At 41.4% G+C, this 17,821-nt stretch overlaps 1 protein-coding gene across 6 annotated transcripts in view; it reads right to left on the minus strand.

Moving 5' to 3' along the window:
• ALPK2 (alpha kinase 2) overlaps positions 1-17,821 on the minus strand; it is a 117,501-nt gene that overhangs the window by 34,101 nt on the left and 65,579 nt on the right. For 4 of the 6 annotated variants that reach the window (XM_071729763.1, XM_071729764.1, XM_071729765.1 and 1 more), the window contains 5 exons: positions 16,127-16,401; positions 15,914-16,002; positions 14,726-14,943; positions 12,838-12,886; positions 4,444-6,700 (listed from right to left, as the gene is read on the minus strand). In XM_071729763.1, the coding sequence (XP_071585864.1) occupies positions 6,466-6,700; positions 12,838-12,886; positions 14,726-14,943; positions 15,914-16,002; positions 16,127-16,401 (866 nt within the window). In that variant the 3' untranslated portion in view covers positions 4,444-6,465. Of the gene's footprint in view, positions 1-4,443; positions 6,701-12,837; positions 12,887-14,725; positions 14,944-15,913; positions 16,003-16,126; positions 16,402-17,821 lie in introns of those variants that run through there. The other 2 variants (XR_011723102.1, XM_071729766.1) reach the window with 1 other exon arrangement.

Genomic DNA, 17,821 nt, shown 5'->3' on the forward strand with positions numbered 1-17,821 from the left:
GGAAACAGTTTGGTACTCAGTACGAAATCTGCCCAAAATCACACAAAATGGAATATTAATTTTTAAAGGCTTTTGGCTCTCCTTGAAAGACTTTTAACAACTCCAGGGGAATAAAGGAATTCCACTGTTTGGGCTTTCTCTTTTATTTTTCTCCTTTTTTTAAGTTAGCAAACATTATTACAATTATTGTAATAAACTGTATTACTATTACAGGTTAGATGCTAATATTATTTTGTTATTCCTATCGACTAACATTTGCTACCTGGTTTGCACTTTCATAAAGCTGTATTATATCTGCATAGGTCTGTGTTTCTTCTAGTTAATATCCAATGAAATCTGGCACAGATGATCACAGTAGTTGACAGTCTTTATAGACTGAGGAAAAAACAGATTCATGGAAGAGTAGAACACAAAGGCTTCCACTGTTCACCCAAGCTCTGGTTTGTAATCTCCTCCCTTCCCTGTGCTCCTCCTTCTCTGTTTTCTCTGTTTCTATGCAATGTCACCATCACATCTGAATTTCCATGGCCTTACACATCACTGTGCACCAAGTGACCCTCAGTTACTGTTTCTGTGCTCTTAGTTCATCCCTGACCAACAGGATCCCTTATGGGATTTTTTTTATACTCACTGAGGACCTAAAGAAATATTATTAGACTTGTAAGCTAAGCAAACATAGAAACACACTCTGTCCTGTTAGGCCTAAGAAAGGGAACACTAGGGCCATGTGTATGTCAGTTACACTGTTTAATTCACTGTCCCATAGCTGCTGATGTGTCATAGAAGAACTTGCACTGAAGAAACAGGTGAAGTGTGACTAGAACAACAGACTGTCTTGCTCGTGTGTAAGTGGGATAGGTCTAAATTGCTGGTAAAAACAAGTATACAGAAAACAGATATAATCTTTAGCACTGTGATTCCTGAGATCTCACATAACTCTGTGAAAGGCAGGTGCTCATTCTGAGATGTCTCCATCAATAAGAGAAAGCCACAGGTCTTTGCAGAGAGTGATTCACCCCTCCCTTCATATATTTGTCTCTTAGGACAGAAATGATTACTTTCTCAAGGTGCCTGCCCACCTCCTTTGCCTGTAAAGGTATGCTGAAAGACACTTAGCTTTCAGAATACTACATCTAGCTGAGACCAAATATCCACCCCAAAAGAATTTGGAATCCTGTCTCCCTTTTCCTTGGAGAGTATCCTGACGAGCACCATATGAATACAAATATGCATAACCATGGTCTTTTCTCTGTGTTTTGCAGATCTCTGAAGCCCCCATGCTGAAGTCTGCAAATGTGTGTATTTTAATCCTGTCATGGAATAATAATCTGCTACTACCAGAGCTGTGGAGTGTGACAATGGTGTTTGTGTCCAGTGTATCAAACGCCATTATCACACTAAATAGCTACTGGCAGACAAGACATCAGTTCAGGAAAGTGTGTGAACTGTAACAATACATTTCCCCATCATGCTGAGGAATAAATAAGCTTTTTACACGTATGTCAGCATGACTCTGATACAGAAATAAGAGGTGGCTGATTGGCAGGTAATCCAATAGCCTCCTGATAAATTAGTGCAGAACAGCTCTTGCAAAAGGAAGAAGATAAAGCTTACTGCCTACAGAAAGAAGATAAACCTTTTGCTGTTGGTATTTTTCCCCTTCCAGCACTGCTGTCCTAAATAAGAATCAAGCATAGCAACAGGGAAGGAGCAGGGGCGATGGTAGAGCAGGTGAGGTGGGAGTGTGACAGTGGCCAGCTACAGTGACCTTGAGCCAGCTACACAGCCACTCATTCACCTGTTCCACTCACCCTTTTTCTTGAACCCCTTCTCCAACTGGGAAGGCAGAGATCACCACCTGTGCTCCTGATCCCTTTCACATTGTCCCAAGGGACAGAAAGTCTCTTGGGAGAGGCTTATGTCAGGTGCTTATCCACTGCTGTGCCACTTCCCTGACATAACCCTTCCAGCACACATTGCACCCATTAGCCTCCTCTTCCCTGGTCCAGTTTTGCTGTCAGGAACAATAAACCTTAATCTTGGCTACGAGATAAAGCATGAATGGATGGATAAAAACACCCTGATGTTATCCCTCCCTTCTGATGTTTCCTACACTGCACTGGGAGCTCATTCAAACACACTTCTGTAGCAGCAGTACCAGACTTTTGGTGTGTGCCATGGAGCCTTTCTGCTGGGTCCTGAGGACAAATGCATCCCTGCTATGTCCCTTGATATGGCCCTGCACATCACTGACCTGCAACTGCCATGCACTGTGCTGCTGAGTGCAGGGCACAAATCTCACCACAACAAACAAGTTCCCTCCTGATCCCCGGTGTGCTGCTGCCACAAGACCAAAGGCACATCTGCTGTGCTCGGGGGAATGTGAACACGGTTCATGTGGGGAGCTTTTAGCTGTAGAAAAAGCAAAAGGCTGCAGGTACCTTGTGAAAAGAGTGGAAAGGGAAAGGTGAGGACTGGGCTGCCCTGTACCACAAGGTTGGTCCCTATCCTTTGTGTGAAAAGAGCAAATAAACAAATTGGAAAGACTGATGTAATGGGCCAGATCCAAAACATCTGGCACAGACTGGGCATCTGTAAGACCACCAGCCATTAACACTCCCAAGGAACACTGTTCTGCCTCTGCTGCAAAACAAGCAACCTCAGTCATCCATAAATGCAGCCAGAATCCAGCAACAGAAAGGCTCCCAAGCCAATATTCTCCTGCTGTCCAAGACTCAGTAAATCAGGTAATTTCACAGCCACGATATTTCATGGCAGACTTACAGTGAAATCAGCAGAGCTGCAGATAATCATGGCTTATTTTTCAAAAGGTCTTTGCTGAGAACGAGCTTCTAGCTGAGGAAATTCTTGTGCAGGTGAGCTGGGGGCATATGTGGGCAAGAGAGCTGGAATTCCTTTCTCTTTTCTCTGGCTTTGCAGGAGAAAAGTAAAAGTGACCTTGTCTTCCAGGCTCTCTGTGTTATGTTTTTGCAGTGGCTACTTTTCTTCTCAGTATTTGACTGAGCAAGAAATGAAGTGCCCTCCCTCCCTCAGCATGCCTGCAGTGCTTTCTAGAGAGCCTGCACCAGTCTTGCTTGACCTCCTCCTGATTAGTGGCACTGAAATTTTCCTTATCTGAAGAACATCCTATGCTGTTTCTCTCCTCTCACTCAGTAAGCCTCATGTGCTTCTTGCCTGAGAACAATATCCAAAACACAACAACAGAAAGAGCTGGAGATCAAGTCTGTCATTTTGGACTAGCTCTATGATTAGTAATGTCATCACAGCTTATTCCACATCTTCTATGGGTGCAAAACATGAATCAACACTGCTGGTACTCCTGTGGTGGAATGGCAGTACAGGCTCCCCAGCTTCTACAATGTTTTTGAAGAAAACCCATTTAAAATATTCAGTCAAGCATACATGTAGGCAAGCACTTCTTAATCTTACCCTGGTGCTCTCTGGCAGGATAGCAGTGTAGATTAATTCTCTCTCCCTATCACTTACTTACTACCGTGCTCTTAAAACTCAAAAATGAAAAGCTCTTTACTGAGGCTTTTCTGCAGAGCAGCATGACCTTTAAAAAACCCACACAAGTATTAGATACACTGGAGTTTCTTGAAGAAAGGAAAAAGAGAAATTAAGGCATAATGGAACTGCATCCCTGTGGTCAACTGTTAGGTTATGTGAGGTTAAGCTGCAGGTGTCACTCTGAAAATTCATACAATTTTCTCTTGCTGTGTGGTATAAGAAGTGGACTGGGAAACATGCTGCCTGGTCTCTGATGGTCTTTCATCTTATGTCTGCTTGAAGTGAGTCATTCAAGGCACAGCATTCAAAATACATTGGCTGCCTTCTGAAGTTGCATCCTCCGGTGTCCTGGGGCCAGACTATTTAAAATTTAAACTCTTTATATCCTGACACAGAAATGTCAGTAAGGAATTGAGGAGGTTTTTGAGAGGGACCTGCATAGACAAGGTATTCCTGCCCCAGAGTTCCTTTTTGCCAACCAAGTCAGACAGGAGGGCAGGACAGACAGCTCAGAGAGTGTGAAAGAGGATGGGGCAACAAGGAAACAGAGACAAGGCAAAGACTGAACCCTGCACTGCCTTTAGATACACCAATGAGCAATCAGCTTTAAAACTTGTCAAGATGGCTTTAACCTGAGATAACCAGTCAAGCATTTTCTACTTTTGGTAGCTATTAATGTGTAATTATTTAAATGTAATTGTATATGTAGCTGAACTCGAGGGCAATGAACTGAATTTTAGCAGAATCACATGGCATTATTGTAATTGAAGCTTTTGTTCTACTACAGAAAATGGACTGCTTTGCATCAGTGTATTGTCAGGTTTTCTTATTATCATCAGTTTGACTTTCCACTGACAGAAATTCAGGAATTGTGACTCACACAGTGTTGTAATACACCAGCAATGTAGTATGTCTATTAACAAACAAAATACCTTCAATAAACTCCTGTGCAGTAGGAAAGAATCCATTTTAGCTGGGTGTACACCCATTTAATCCAAATGTGATGAGTTGTTTTTATATAATGTTCCATGTACACATTTACTTGGCAAGATTAAAAATAAAATGAAAATTAGGTTTTCAGTACAGATTTCTAGTTGAAAGATGAACGAAAAATGTCAAATTCACCAAAACAGAAATATAAGCAGGACGTGGCCTGAGTTCTTCTTTAATGCTCCATCCGTGGGGCAGAGAATCCATCTGAGCTTAGCCACTCTATCATTCCAGAAAAGGATAGTATTAGTTTGACCTAGATTTTAGTCACACTCAAAGTTTTTTCATTTTTTTGGCATCATATATTTAAAAACTCATCTTTCAAGTAAGTCTTCCATATCTTTAATTTTACATGTACTACAGTACCACCTTAATTTCTGCCATACCATTTTCTAGTTGATCTCCTCCACCTAAGGTAGCAGAAAACTATTACAAACTCAAATTCCTCAGAAAACTCTGGAGAACTGCATCCCATGTAACAGTAGGAATTCAGAATGCAGATGTCTGCCTGACACTGCTTCCTTTTCCCTCAATGGAGAGCCACAGGCACTTTTTTGGCACAGTTTAACCTACCTCTAGTGTTTGTTTTTCAGATGACCTGCACTTTGCTCTAAATTCTACTGAGAAGACCTCCACTAACCATGCAGGGTGACAACCCTAGATGCAGTCAGATGAGTTTCTGTCCCTTGTGTCAGCCACTTTCCAACAGTTTACCCTTTATTTGGCACCCACTGCTTATCAATGCAAAGCAGAACCTAGCCTGAAATTGCTTGTATCTTCCTCAGCACTGATGGGACTCTTACACACAGGTATGGGTTTCTGGCACCACCTGTTATTTAGTAATCCCAGAGGGATAAGAAGTCTGACAATGTTCAGTGTTTGTCCTCTGTGACAGACACTGCAGGCTGGGTTTTCATCTTCCATCTCCAGGAAACTTGTTGCAGCCCTCTGACATGCATAGTTACCCCCTATGGGGGTCTACTATCTTTTTTCAGTTCTGGCCCTGCCAAGGCATTTTGCATAAAATATAACAATTTAGCAGATAGGTACTGGCCCTATACAGCTGCAGTGTTCCTTCAAAAAACAGCTCTGTGAGACCCAGAAAAGTCACTGTACGTATTGTAGTAGAAAACGTTGCAAGGCACTGAACTGCTCCCCATGTGTAATGGTTTATTTCAGAGAGTGGCTGTTTGGCAACATGCAGATTCCAAACATCCCACAATAGGACTGGTGCAAGCATAACAGTACTGTGCCAGGGGGTTAACTGTAGATTCAAGGAGGCTTGCATAGAAAGCCAGGAATTCTATGGAGAATTGAAAGACTGCCTGTCTTTAAGCTGATGAAGCCACTTTGTGAGAACCTTACAGATGCTGTCTAAACTGGGGAAGGGCAGAAGGCAGATACATCCAAACATGAATGGCTTAGTCTTGTATTAAAAGACACATAAGTGGAGAAAAAAAGCTAAAAAAATAGGATTATACTAGGGTTACAATATGCACAAATCTTGGAAGGAAAACAGTTTTTCTATAGCAGCCTGAGCAACAAAGCTGTGCAAAACTTCTATGAAGTTGTATCTTAAATGTATTGACATTTACATAGCAGCTGAACCCACAGGGTCGCTGGCACAGACAGGTAGAAGGGAAGATGTATTCCAGTGACCTGTGGTGCACTCAATGTCCAAGATTCAGAATGTGTACACACCAATGGGTTGTAAGATAATCCAGGCAGATGGCTTAGTTTGTCTTCAAAACCTTGCCCAGGTGTTAAGTCTCAGGTACCAAGACCATAGAATCAGCTCCTTTCTTTGTTGTTGGCATCAGCATCAGCATGACTTCAAAATAATGTGAAAAAGCAAAAGGCTAAAGTTATTCCCCACCAGGGCACTGGTGCCTATCACTACTACATATCCTGGAGAGAAGAGTTCACAAGATGGGACAGTGCAACTCAGTGCTCTGAAGAAATGAAGTCTCTAGATTCTCTTGCTTTCTTGGGCACTGTTTTCTTTACAGTTGATGAGTTTGGTTGATTTTTGCTTTTCATGGATGTTGTTTTCCTCTGTTTTTGATGAGTGGTTCGGAGAGATTTCAGCCCCAGCATCTCACAGTACTTATTGCACTGGTGGAGGGCTCTGAACTGCTCAATGAAGGAAATGGAGCAGTTGCCTTTAAAACCTTTGTATCTGTAGCAACAAAGAAAAGACAAAGCCAAATGGGATTTCAAGATGCATTTTCAGCACAGGGAAGCAGAGTATGATTGTTGACTCATAAGCAATTTGAAAACATTAAGCAAGTCTCTTCCACTCATGCTGCTTTAAGCACTGACTGTGACACAAAATCAAACGAAGCCATTGAGAGGTGAAGGAAACCAGGTAATAAGTAGTGGCAGAAGAAGGAAAAGGGTTAAAGAGGCATAGTTCAGTGGCCTGTGTCCTCGCTATTGTTTTTAATTTCTTTTAGCTGAGACTATAATTGTCTGGCTGACTTTGTCTCAGGAATATCTAAATGAAATGCACACTGCCTCATCCTCCATTAACAGTTCTTTCAACCACCCTGAAGAGGCAAGGTTGCCACACAAGGTGTTGTCAGAACTGGAATCTGTTTTTATCCAAACATGAACACAACTTCTGTGCTGTGCTCCTCCCTCCCCTAGGCTTGACAAGATCCAAGGAGCCAGGCCCCTTGGGGAAGAAGGATGCAAGAAGCATTCCTGTGGAAGGCAGTCTCACCCAGCCTTCACTGCTCTCAAGATACCACCCTGTCTCCTACTGAGACTAGCAAAGCCCAGGAGTAGGCAGGACGTGTACATCCCTCTTCTCCTCACCCTGCCATGGTTGCTGACAACCTTTCTGGTGCCTGTATTTTAAGCTGCATCAGTTTTTTGGTTTTTGGGTTTTTTTTTTTCTAACTACCAGGATGAAGAAGGAAGATGAAAGAGCAGGGTGCTCCCCTCCTTTTCCAACAATCTTAATAAGTGCATGTTCTACCCTTCTCTCTTGGTTCACTGGACATGCAATGTCCTGAGATGCTGAGCTGTGACTTATCACTGTATGAAAAACAAACAAACAAGATTCAGGACTGAAATTAAAACAACATGCTCATCACACACTGCTCCAGAGAACTTCTTTCCTCATGCAGATCGCATAGGAAACACTGCTGCTCTGACAAGGTCAAGTTCTTTCTGATGGACAAGCACCTTTATTTCAACATAGCTTGGAAAAATTCTTCTACCAAAAAAAAAAAAAATGGTGCCAGTGGTGAAAAATATAACAAAATACCTTTCAACAAAATGGGATGGTATCTGCCACCATTTGTATCTAGCTGTCCTATTTTGCATTTCAAGTGTTCCTCTACAGAGGACAAATGGAAAAGTTGAAACTTCAGTCTGACTGCTCTCCTAGCATCTGTAATTCCACCCCAGGAGAACAGAAATATCTTTGGTGGATAGTGCAAATCTGGAAGTTTCTCTAGTGCATGTTAAAAATTTATGGCTTATTGAGACACATACCAAAATGGTAATGCATATTGGAAGTCCCCCTTACAGCCACCAGAAAGTCATCTATGCATTTTGCTGCTGCTTTTTAACACTGTCACAATTGGCTACCCATGGAGGATGGATCCTAAATCATTTCAGATAAGTTACTGAAGCCATGATGAGGAAGACTTTGCAGATAATTGTAAGGTGAACAACAGATCATAATCTTCTAAGGAATTAAATTATTGCTGGCGATTAACTTCAACAAGAAAAACTTCTGGAGTTCAATTTTCTCATCATAAGCATTTAGGAGTTCTTTTTGTCTTCTCATACCACTATTTTATTTTCAGATTCTTCTGAGGTCAGAGGTTTTGGATGTTAAATATGTATTTCAATGAAATAAAGCTCCAAATGTACTTCAATATGGTTTGTCGTGTGAAGCTGTTCATACCAGAGAAGGTTACTCTCTAAGCTGAACAGGCAGGAAGTCTGCCCTTATCTAGAGAAGGCACTCAGCTAGCTTGCTAGAAGAAGCCAGATGGACCTCAAAGGGTTAAGGATTTTTTGACGGAATGTGTTTGTTTACCCACAGGAAGCTTAAGAGGAGTGTCATTGGTCCTTCAGGACTATACCCCGGAGCTCTGCAAGACAGTGACCTGTTCTCTCTCTTTGTAGAAATAACACACTTGAGAATTTATACCTGCGCTCCTTTACTCGAGCCAACAGGGGCGCGCTCCAGACACAGCCACAGAACTAAGTTGCACAGGGACACACGCCTCTGCTCAGCAGGAAAATCTCTCTGCATCAAGCATTGATCCTGATTCCAGAAATGCATTAAAGCAGAGCAATGCGCAGCCAGCAAAGAGCAGTAACTTAAGACTGGAATGTTTCTATTACTTTATCATTAATAATAATTAACTGTTGGGTCTTTCCCGTGAGTGCCGATGCAGCAACAGTTGTTACCACCTTCCACTGTCCTGGTGTGTCACCCCTGGATGCCACAGCAGTGTGTGTCACACAGAGGGAGCTGCCCAGGTGAGAAGAGGTGAGGAGGCTCTGTGCAGGCAGCCTCCAGGGAGCATGTGCTTCCTCTGGTATCTGATACTCTCCATTTCTGCTGCAAGACTGATTGAGAGGCTTTGTTTCTCCTGCACTGTGTGTAGGTGTGTTCCAGCAGAAATATTAATGTTATCTCCAGAGCTATCAACTAGATGAGAAGTTTCACTGCACTGACTGCTGATTTTAATTTCAGCTGCAAAATGACTGTGTGCTCTTTCTCTTGTTCTCTTTTTTTATTCTTAGGTAGCCATTTTGCTGCACCTAAGGGAAAGTTCTTCATATGTTTTTCTCATGCTATAGAAGTATGATAATACTCATTTCTTTGTGGAAATAATCTTGGAATTAACAAATTGAGCTATGAAAAAAACCTACTTTTCTATATGAAGTAAACAAAAGTCTGCCTAAAGGGCTCTCCTACCTGTATTTGGTATTTGTCACTTCCTGTACGTCTTTAAAGGAACATCTAAACAAAGATCTAAACATCTAAACAGTAGTATTTACTCAGAGGATCCTATAAGTTAGAGACATGTGAATAACTGAATGCTCTGCTTACTAATTTTACTTTTGGAGTTCAATAAATGCCAGAAATATTTGCAATAAAAGAAGATAGATACCTTGTGAACAGGAGACAGAACATTTATATTAAAAACATGTATTTTTTATTACGCTAGCTTTGCTCCTAAGCCAAGCAATCCTCATTTCACTTCTCTTAAAATAATAGGTTTGCATTTGGTCCTGTGGCTACAGATGTGGCCTAGGTAACACTCCTTGTCCAGTTTGGAAGCTGAGAGGCAGGAATGAGCCTCGTTTGGGTCTGCAGTGTGCAGACAGCCCTGAGCCTCAGAGCTGCCCATAGAAAAACTGATCTACAGGTGTGAGACCAAAGCTTCCAGATGAGCTCTCCCAGCTGTTTGCTAGTCACTGCTTCCATAAAGCTCCCCTGTGTGCTTCCAGACGGCATCATTTGTTCTGGAGAGACCTAATGAGAGACCTGCACTGCTATAACTTGTGTTATGTGTAAGGGGGCAAAAGTCTCCCTGAGTGAATGGATTCTAAACTGTGCAGCCCACCATGGGTCTCCTGTGTTTTGTGTTCAGTAACACCCAACTATTGACCATTCCAAGCCCTGAAAAATACCAGTCTGTTACCGTGCACAGCAGGCACTATTCATTCCCTGACTAGATAGATGATTGACAAATAACACTCAGACAGAACTCCATCCCCAAACTTGACAGCTTAGGGGTTGACCCAAACTATATCTTCCTGCACTCTGAATAGGGAATGTTGGGTTTGTCCCCACACTTTAACTCCCCAATGCCTCTTGCTGCCGTGTTGAGTAAAAAATTTGTCAGTGCCCTGAGGCCACAGAAAAATTCAGATCCACATCTGGCAAACAGCACTGGTGTTACCATCATGACTGTGGGGCACTATGCTGCTGATTCCTTCATCTCTGTTTTTAGCATTTTTTATAAATACCTGGGCACAGCTGCTGAACTGGCTCACTGCTTGCACTCAGAAGTTAGTCACTGTGCTGTGTTATTTTTGTTTACATTCTTCGAAGAATCTTCTCAATCCCTTATGTAAAAGATTGCTCGCCTGACTCTGGTGCACCCCAGTGGTTACATTAAAATTACTTGCTAGGCTTTTCGGTTTCTGGTTAGGCTTCGCCCTCTGCTGACAGAAACTGCGCTGCAGACACTTCAGCACAGAATAAATGACCTCCTGCTTTAGGTCCGTTTGGTTTCTAATTCACTGGCAGAACAGACATGGAAAGGATAAAAGATAAGAATTGCTCTGGAGAGTGTTAATTGTTGAATACATCAATCTCTCCACAGCCTCTACAGGAAGGAGGAGAAAGCTGAGGACAAAGGATACATAAATACTCATCCAGGCATGTTTGTTCAGGCTCAGAATATGAGTCTGGACCCCCAACAAATCATTAACAGCTATAAGCAAGGCTGAATATAGTTACAAAATTTTAATATATCCTGTTTATCGTGCCTGGTTTATAAGAAACACTGGAGGATAAATAATGGCCATGAATAATTCATGGCAGTTGCCATATTTGCTTTTGCAGGTTCATCAATAACAGACTGTACTATGTCACTAGGTTATTTGAACACTCAATGATACTACATAGAGCATGGCAAGGGTGAGGGAGGGAGATGGATTCTTTCTCAGTTTTTTTTTTTCTGTGATCACAAGTTCAATCATAGAGTGAAATTAGGATTCTATTTGTTCCAACCAGGAACAACATGGATGTTCTTCCATTCATCAAGGATTACAGAAGCATTTCCCAAGTATCTTTTGGTGTGCCCTGATGTGACTGGCTCAGAAGAAGTGGAGGCAGAGGACTTGTCTGTCATCAGTGAGCTCATTACCACTGCAAAGACTGGGGCTGGAAACTGGGAGTTTCTACAGCCAATTACACAAAAAAATCAGCTTTGTACCTTCCCTAACAATAGAGTTAAAATCATAAAAATTGCATAATATATTATTTACTTAAGTAGAACTATACTATGGTATAACTAGAAGCTTTAATTAACAGAAATCTAGAAATGGAAGAAAGTGAGACCATTGAAGGCTTATATCTTTACACACATGCTTAAGTCTCCAAAGAAAGACCTGAAGCCATGGCAAAACTACTAGGAAATAGTATAAATATTATATAAATATTTATATTATAAATATTATTATATTATTATATTATAGATATTTATATATCTATAAATATTATGAACAGATCCTTTGCTATAGCTCGGAATTTCTGCTTTTGAGAGAGATGGGAAAGAGATACAATCAAATCCCTGAACATACTTCCTCTTTATCAGGTAAGGGGCCTATACAAAGCTAAATAAACAACTTCCTGCTATCCATGGAGCTAACAAGAACACAAACTCAAGAAAAGCTTATGGTCATTGCCTGCTATAGAGCTAACTCACATCATTCCAAACTGAGAAAAGAGTCTTTATAAAAGCTTGTGTCATAAATACATACTCCAAAGCTTTGGTACTTTTGCTGGCTGCAGGAGATTTCAGGTGTGTTCTCTCATGCAGTCCCTGCATCATCCCTTTAAATTCCTTGCAAAAAGGGCAATATAAACTCCGTCCCCTTTCAGAACATCTTCTTCCCAGAGGACTGTGGTAGAGAACCTCTCTTCTTCCAGTGGAAGAGTAAGAGGGGAGAAGGGTCACCTCAGCTACTGGCAGCAGGATCTTCTGGTAGGGACAGATAGGTATTGCTACTGACATTGCCTTTGCATTTGCTGGGCAGGTGCTGGTGAGTGCAAGCCCATCTGGAACTCTGGCTCCAGCAGCATCCTGGCTTTGAGATTTCCTCCATGGTTAGAAGCTCTGGACAGCACAAACACCTTGCCTCTCATTGCAACCCAGCCTGGAACCAGTGTTGGCCCTGCACTTTCAGCCCTACCTTCCTCCAGCTAATGTAGCACCAAGTGAAGTGCCTTATTTGCTTGTAGGTCACCAGAGACTTTGATTTCACTCATGAAATGCCCTCTGAGTAAGCCTTTTTAAAGGGAGGCATGAAGGAAAATCAAAGCCCAGTCTGCCACAGCCTCATTCTTTCAGAACAAAATAAATGTTTCCCTTACAGGCAGGCTCCCATAGATACGAACAAAATAAGTTAAAGGAGTCAGATAAAGATTGTTTCTTTGCAAAGTTAAAACAAGAATAAATTTCCAGTGCACCCTTCCCCAGCATATTTACACGGTGAAGAGACAGATGAGTAAAGCAGAGCCATGCTGTTGAGAAACAATTTTTCACTCACCCCTTGGCCAGTGTTGCTATGCCAACGTCAGTTAACTTCATTCCTACACCTACAAGGCAGCAAGGAAACAGAGAGCTTATATTACACTAGAATTTCTAAGAATACCTTCAATATTCAAGATTTCTACATATAGAAACATTAAATATTATTTATTGATTCACAATTTTAATTATTTGTCAACATTTTTTCAACATATTTTAAAGTGCCCCAGTCAAAACCAAGACATTTATGCTCTGTGTCACTAGCAGTTTCTGCAAGTCAGCCTCACACCAGCAGTTCACAGACAGCAAGGTGATGAACAAGAGCATTGTTTGCTTCCTGTGTAGACAGCCAGTAGAGGGAAAGGAGGAGTTACACTTAGATGACTGCATATTGAGAAACATACAAGATTTTTGTGTATGCACCTGCCCAGAGATGGGGATATTGATTCATAGGCCTCATGGTTTCAATGCTTTGCAAACTTGGACTACAATGTTTATCAGTAGGAATTCCATATCTGCTTTGCTAATCAAATAGCAACAGGTCAGTCAAACCTACTGTTAATTTTTGGGTGAGAGATTCAAAAATCTCTTTCTCACTCAGTATTTCCAAAACTTGGGGGTTTTGACCTGTCCCTTTGTTGTCTTGTTTGTAAGCAAAACCCATTCCTGTGTGTTCAGGTTTTTTCTGTAGAGGAAAATTATGGTCTCAAGACCATTTTCCTTGGAGAATACCTTCAGAAATCTCAACTGGTATCCCCGAAAAATGCAGCCAAATGAGAAGATGATCAGAGAGGAGGGATGCTTCTCTTCAGCAGCAGCAGGTATATTGTCCTTTGTGGCAGCAAAAATTAATAGGGGCTCAGAAACCATTTTTGCTTTTGTGCTTCCCTCAAGGTATGATTCTGGGGGGTTTTCTCCCTTTAAATTACTCTAGGGGTCTTGCTGAGATGTGTTGTTGATAATTTTCCTGTCTTGTCTTGTTAAAGAATATGGAATATTTTCTAAGACCCACCTTTATTTGGTTTCTTTTAACAAGGCCCTGTCTTTCTGTTTCAAATACATCTGTGCAGGCTGTGTTGGGTGCAGGCCCAGCATCTCAGCAGTCAGGGGGAGTCACACCCATGGGAGCAGAAGGGCAGCATTTAGTAAATGCAATGAAGGCATTCAATCCCCATTCTTTTTTTGAAGAAACGTACTTCTCCAGCCCTAGCCTGAATGTGGAGCATTCCACTGCTGAGAGCTTGTTGATAAGGACTTAAATATAAGAAAAAGTGAAAAACTAGGATTAACAACTGGGGTCTTTAAATTCTCAAGACATTTCATAAACCTCTGGGAGGTGGACCAATAAACCAGACTCGACTCATAGAGTGTGCCCTGATTTACCAGGGAGACATTCAGAAGAATAACTCTCCAGAGAAGAGTGTTAGATTTGATTTGCTTTTCTGAACTGTCTTCTTATAATAACATAAACTAGGTAAAAACTACCTTTCTCTGCTGATTAGGTAAGGGTAATACTGCATAGGTTTGTGTTTTATGCCCTGCTGCCGTGGTAGACATTTAATTAAAGTCTTTCTGTTCCCTAGGGTAACATACCCACAAATAAATACAGTGCACTTAAAAGAGGCTATTAATAAAATATTCTAATTCTCCTATATTTTATTCTGACCTGTATGAGACAGTGTATAAAACAGGCAGAGGGCCAGGGAATTGTCTGCTCTTCTGGAGAAGACTCTGCCCATTACAAGGTGAGGGAAGGAGCACGGGCAGCTCTGCCAGTAGCACACAGAACACTGCTCAGAAATAAGTCTCTTGAAGGTCTGCAGTTGCAGGGATTGACTGTGAGTGCTCACCAGCCTCTACCATAGGAAATATACTGCCCCCATACTGCCCCCATTCAGACAACTCACCTTGCAGGTCAGTGACAAGCAAGTTCCCATTGGTCTTCTCATAGACCCAGTGCTGGAAGGTGCAACACTTCTGGCCAGCCTCTGAGTCTCTTCTCAGTAAAGTTACTTCCTTGCCATCCCTGACAGAGTATTTCACAAATTCCCCAATCAGCTCCTCCTCCACTGTCGCATAGGGGATGTTGTTAGCAGGGCGATGAACAAGAAAAATAGGAATGATCCTGAAATCAAGGGATAAAAACTAATAAAATCAAGAAAGTTCTGTCAATGAAGGAGCAAGAAACAGATAAAGTGGCCAGTGATCTGAGACTGAATGAACAGATACCAAGTCTAAACCAAGACAGGAGACACCTGGAAAAAGACCAGGGTCTTCTAAGTAGTTCTAGAATATAATCACATTATCTTCTACGTGATTATTTCTTTGGATTACTTATTCAGACATAAACTTTTTCAAAGTATGCTTGCTAATGTTGTCCTACTACCTCCCAAAACCTAAACTCTGCACAATATAGGGTGCTTGCTGACTTGGGAGTACCACTGCTTTAGCTGCTCAGGCTGACTGATACAGGATTCAGTCTTTGTGAGACACTAAGCACCTGCAAACCTGACCCACTCCAGAAAGAGCTTCACCAAAGACCAATACAAGGGGAGGATCTCTCAAACTACATTTCTAAAAGCTGACATGTCCAAAACTAGCAAACACTTCTGATAATGATAAAAAGCTCAATGAGGTTTGAGCCTTCTGGCCTAAGCTTCTCTGTACATAGAAAACTTGCCTCAGAAGTGACTTAATACCAGCTTCAGAATAATAATGATTTCTCTCAAGATTTCATTTTTAATAGAAAGTTAGAAGGCCTGACTTATCCACTCCTGCTGTTACTAGATAATACCAGTAGTATCACCTACTGGTGTTACTTCTGTAACGTCAATAATTGCCTGTGAATTTATATCAAAATCATGCCTTCTGCCTGCTATTTACTGTCTTTACTCCTTACTACCTTCTGTAATGGAAATGGAATTTCTCTCACCACCTTCATTCTCATTATTTAGGTCACGACCCCAGCTGTAACACTGTTCTCAGGATTCCTCTGTCTTTAGTAATTACTTCTATAAGTCAGTGGGCAACTGTGCCATTATACAATATATATGTGCATATATGTACATGTATATAATATATATGTATATACTCACTCTGGTACTTCCCCAAAGCCTTCCAAAGATTTAGCTTCAGCTGCATATCTCTTTGCATACTCTCTTGCAGTATTCTGGACATAGCATTCCTGTGTTAAAACCAAACATACTTAAAGAACACTACTTAAAACATTTAACAGATCATCAGTTCAAATATTTGCAATACAGCTTTTTCCCCGTGATTCTTGTTTACACAGGGCAAGGCAAGCTTACCTGCAGTGCTAGCTTGTAGTTCTTTTGGACTAGATCATCCTTACTTTTGGTCCCATATGTGATAGCATTGTGCACCTTGAGAACACAGAGGTGGCCAGGGCTGAACACTGGCACAAGGCCCTGCATCACTTTACTCCGGAAAGCTTTCCGGTGCATGCCCTCCCCAAAGTGAAGCTCCTCTGTGGCTATTATTCCATGCAGGTTCCCACCAAAATAGCTGTCACTGATGAAATCTTCTCCAAACATGAGCTGCTTGAACTCAATTTCTTCCACACCTGAAATACAATACCACTTTGTTCTATACAAATGTATTTCTCCATAGAGTACTGCAGAAAATGCTCAGTGGAAATTGAATACGTGGCCTAACGTGGGGCTGGGACTCTGCTCCTCCAAATGGAGCTTGTTGCCCCTTAAAGCCAGCAGGGCAGCCCAGGCTCATAAGGAGAGAACACAGAGTGCAACACACCAAAAACAGAGGTACAGATCACAAAATCTGTTCTTGTAAACTGCAGCTTCATTAACATGAAGTAAGGCAAACTGACTGAGAACTAAAGAGGCATTACAGGAATAAAGAGATCCTGCCAACTCTGCATTTTTGGGAAGACAGAGAGAGTAATCAGCTACTGTGCAGCTGTGTGTGTAGATAGGAATTAAAATGTAGAACATAGCTCTGTGCCCAGTGTGCTCAGAGAACATTCTTCTGAAGCTAGACTGTCTTTTCAGAAAAGCCACAAGTCACTGGTATAACCACAGCTTGTTTTAGCTTTCAGCTTGGAATGTTTTCCAGGAAAGATTATGCCAATGTGTTCATAGAGGCACTCAGCTGAAAGAGGTCTTGGTCCTTATCCAGTATGACCACAAGAGACACATGCCTTTCCCAGCACCAGCCACATTCACTGCATCAGCTCCAGTGCTGCAGACAGGCATGGTGAAGTGTTTCTTTTCAATCTGGCAAACACCAGCTTAAAAACAGGTTCATTAGCAAAGACAGAAGAAAACAGCAAGATTTTTATTTCATTGGTAACTTTGAATAAGAACCACATTTGTATAAATGACCATGTCAAGTTCCAAGCAAAAAGTAAATACATTCATTTTAGTGATCTTTATATTCAGGAGAAATTGATGCAGTAATATCCCTTTTATCCCTCTACTTATGGATTTTGAAGGTGCCAGTAGAATAAGAATGTGTGCCAAAGTTTGTTATGCCTAAACTCAATCAGGAGTATGGATTTCACCCTTTTAGTTGATCACTGGAATACAAATGGTAAAAAATATAAAGGGGAAAAAGATGTAAATAAGGATAAGCATTGAGAGAAACTAAAAAATTCTAACTGCACTTCAAGTCTCTCTAATTATAACCTTTCAAGGAACACCAGAGAAAAACATAAGTGAGAGAATGAAAAGTATCTATTATGCAGCAGTGAATTCCTTCCAGCTCCCTTTGTAGTTGCCTCTGGTTTAGATTCTGTATGCTATTGCCTCTTTGAAGCACAGAGGAAACTGCACATTTAAAGCTAGAAACAGAAGGCTCCTTAACTCCACCGAAAATTCTGTTGATCCAAAACTATACAGTGCTGCTACACAAAAACTCCTATATTTATTTTTGCAAGGAACTAAACATTTACTTTTATTCTTCTAGAAAAAGAAGAAAAATCAATTGGCCAACTGAAGTACTCTATCAGTACAGTGTGTCCA

This window comes from Heliangelus exortis, chromosome W (assembly GCF_036169615.1).
Source record: "Heliangelus exortis chromosome W, bHelExo1.hap1, whole genome shotgun sequence".
NCBI classification, from domain to species: Eukaryota; Metazoa; Chordata; class Aves; order Apodiformes; family Trochilidae; genus Heliangelus; species Heliangelus exortis.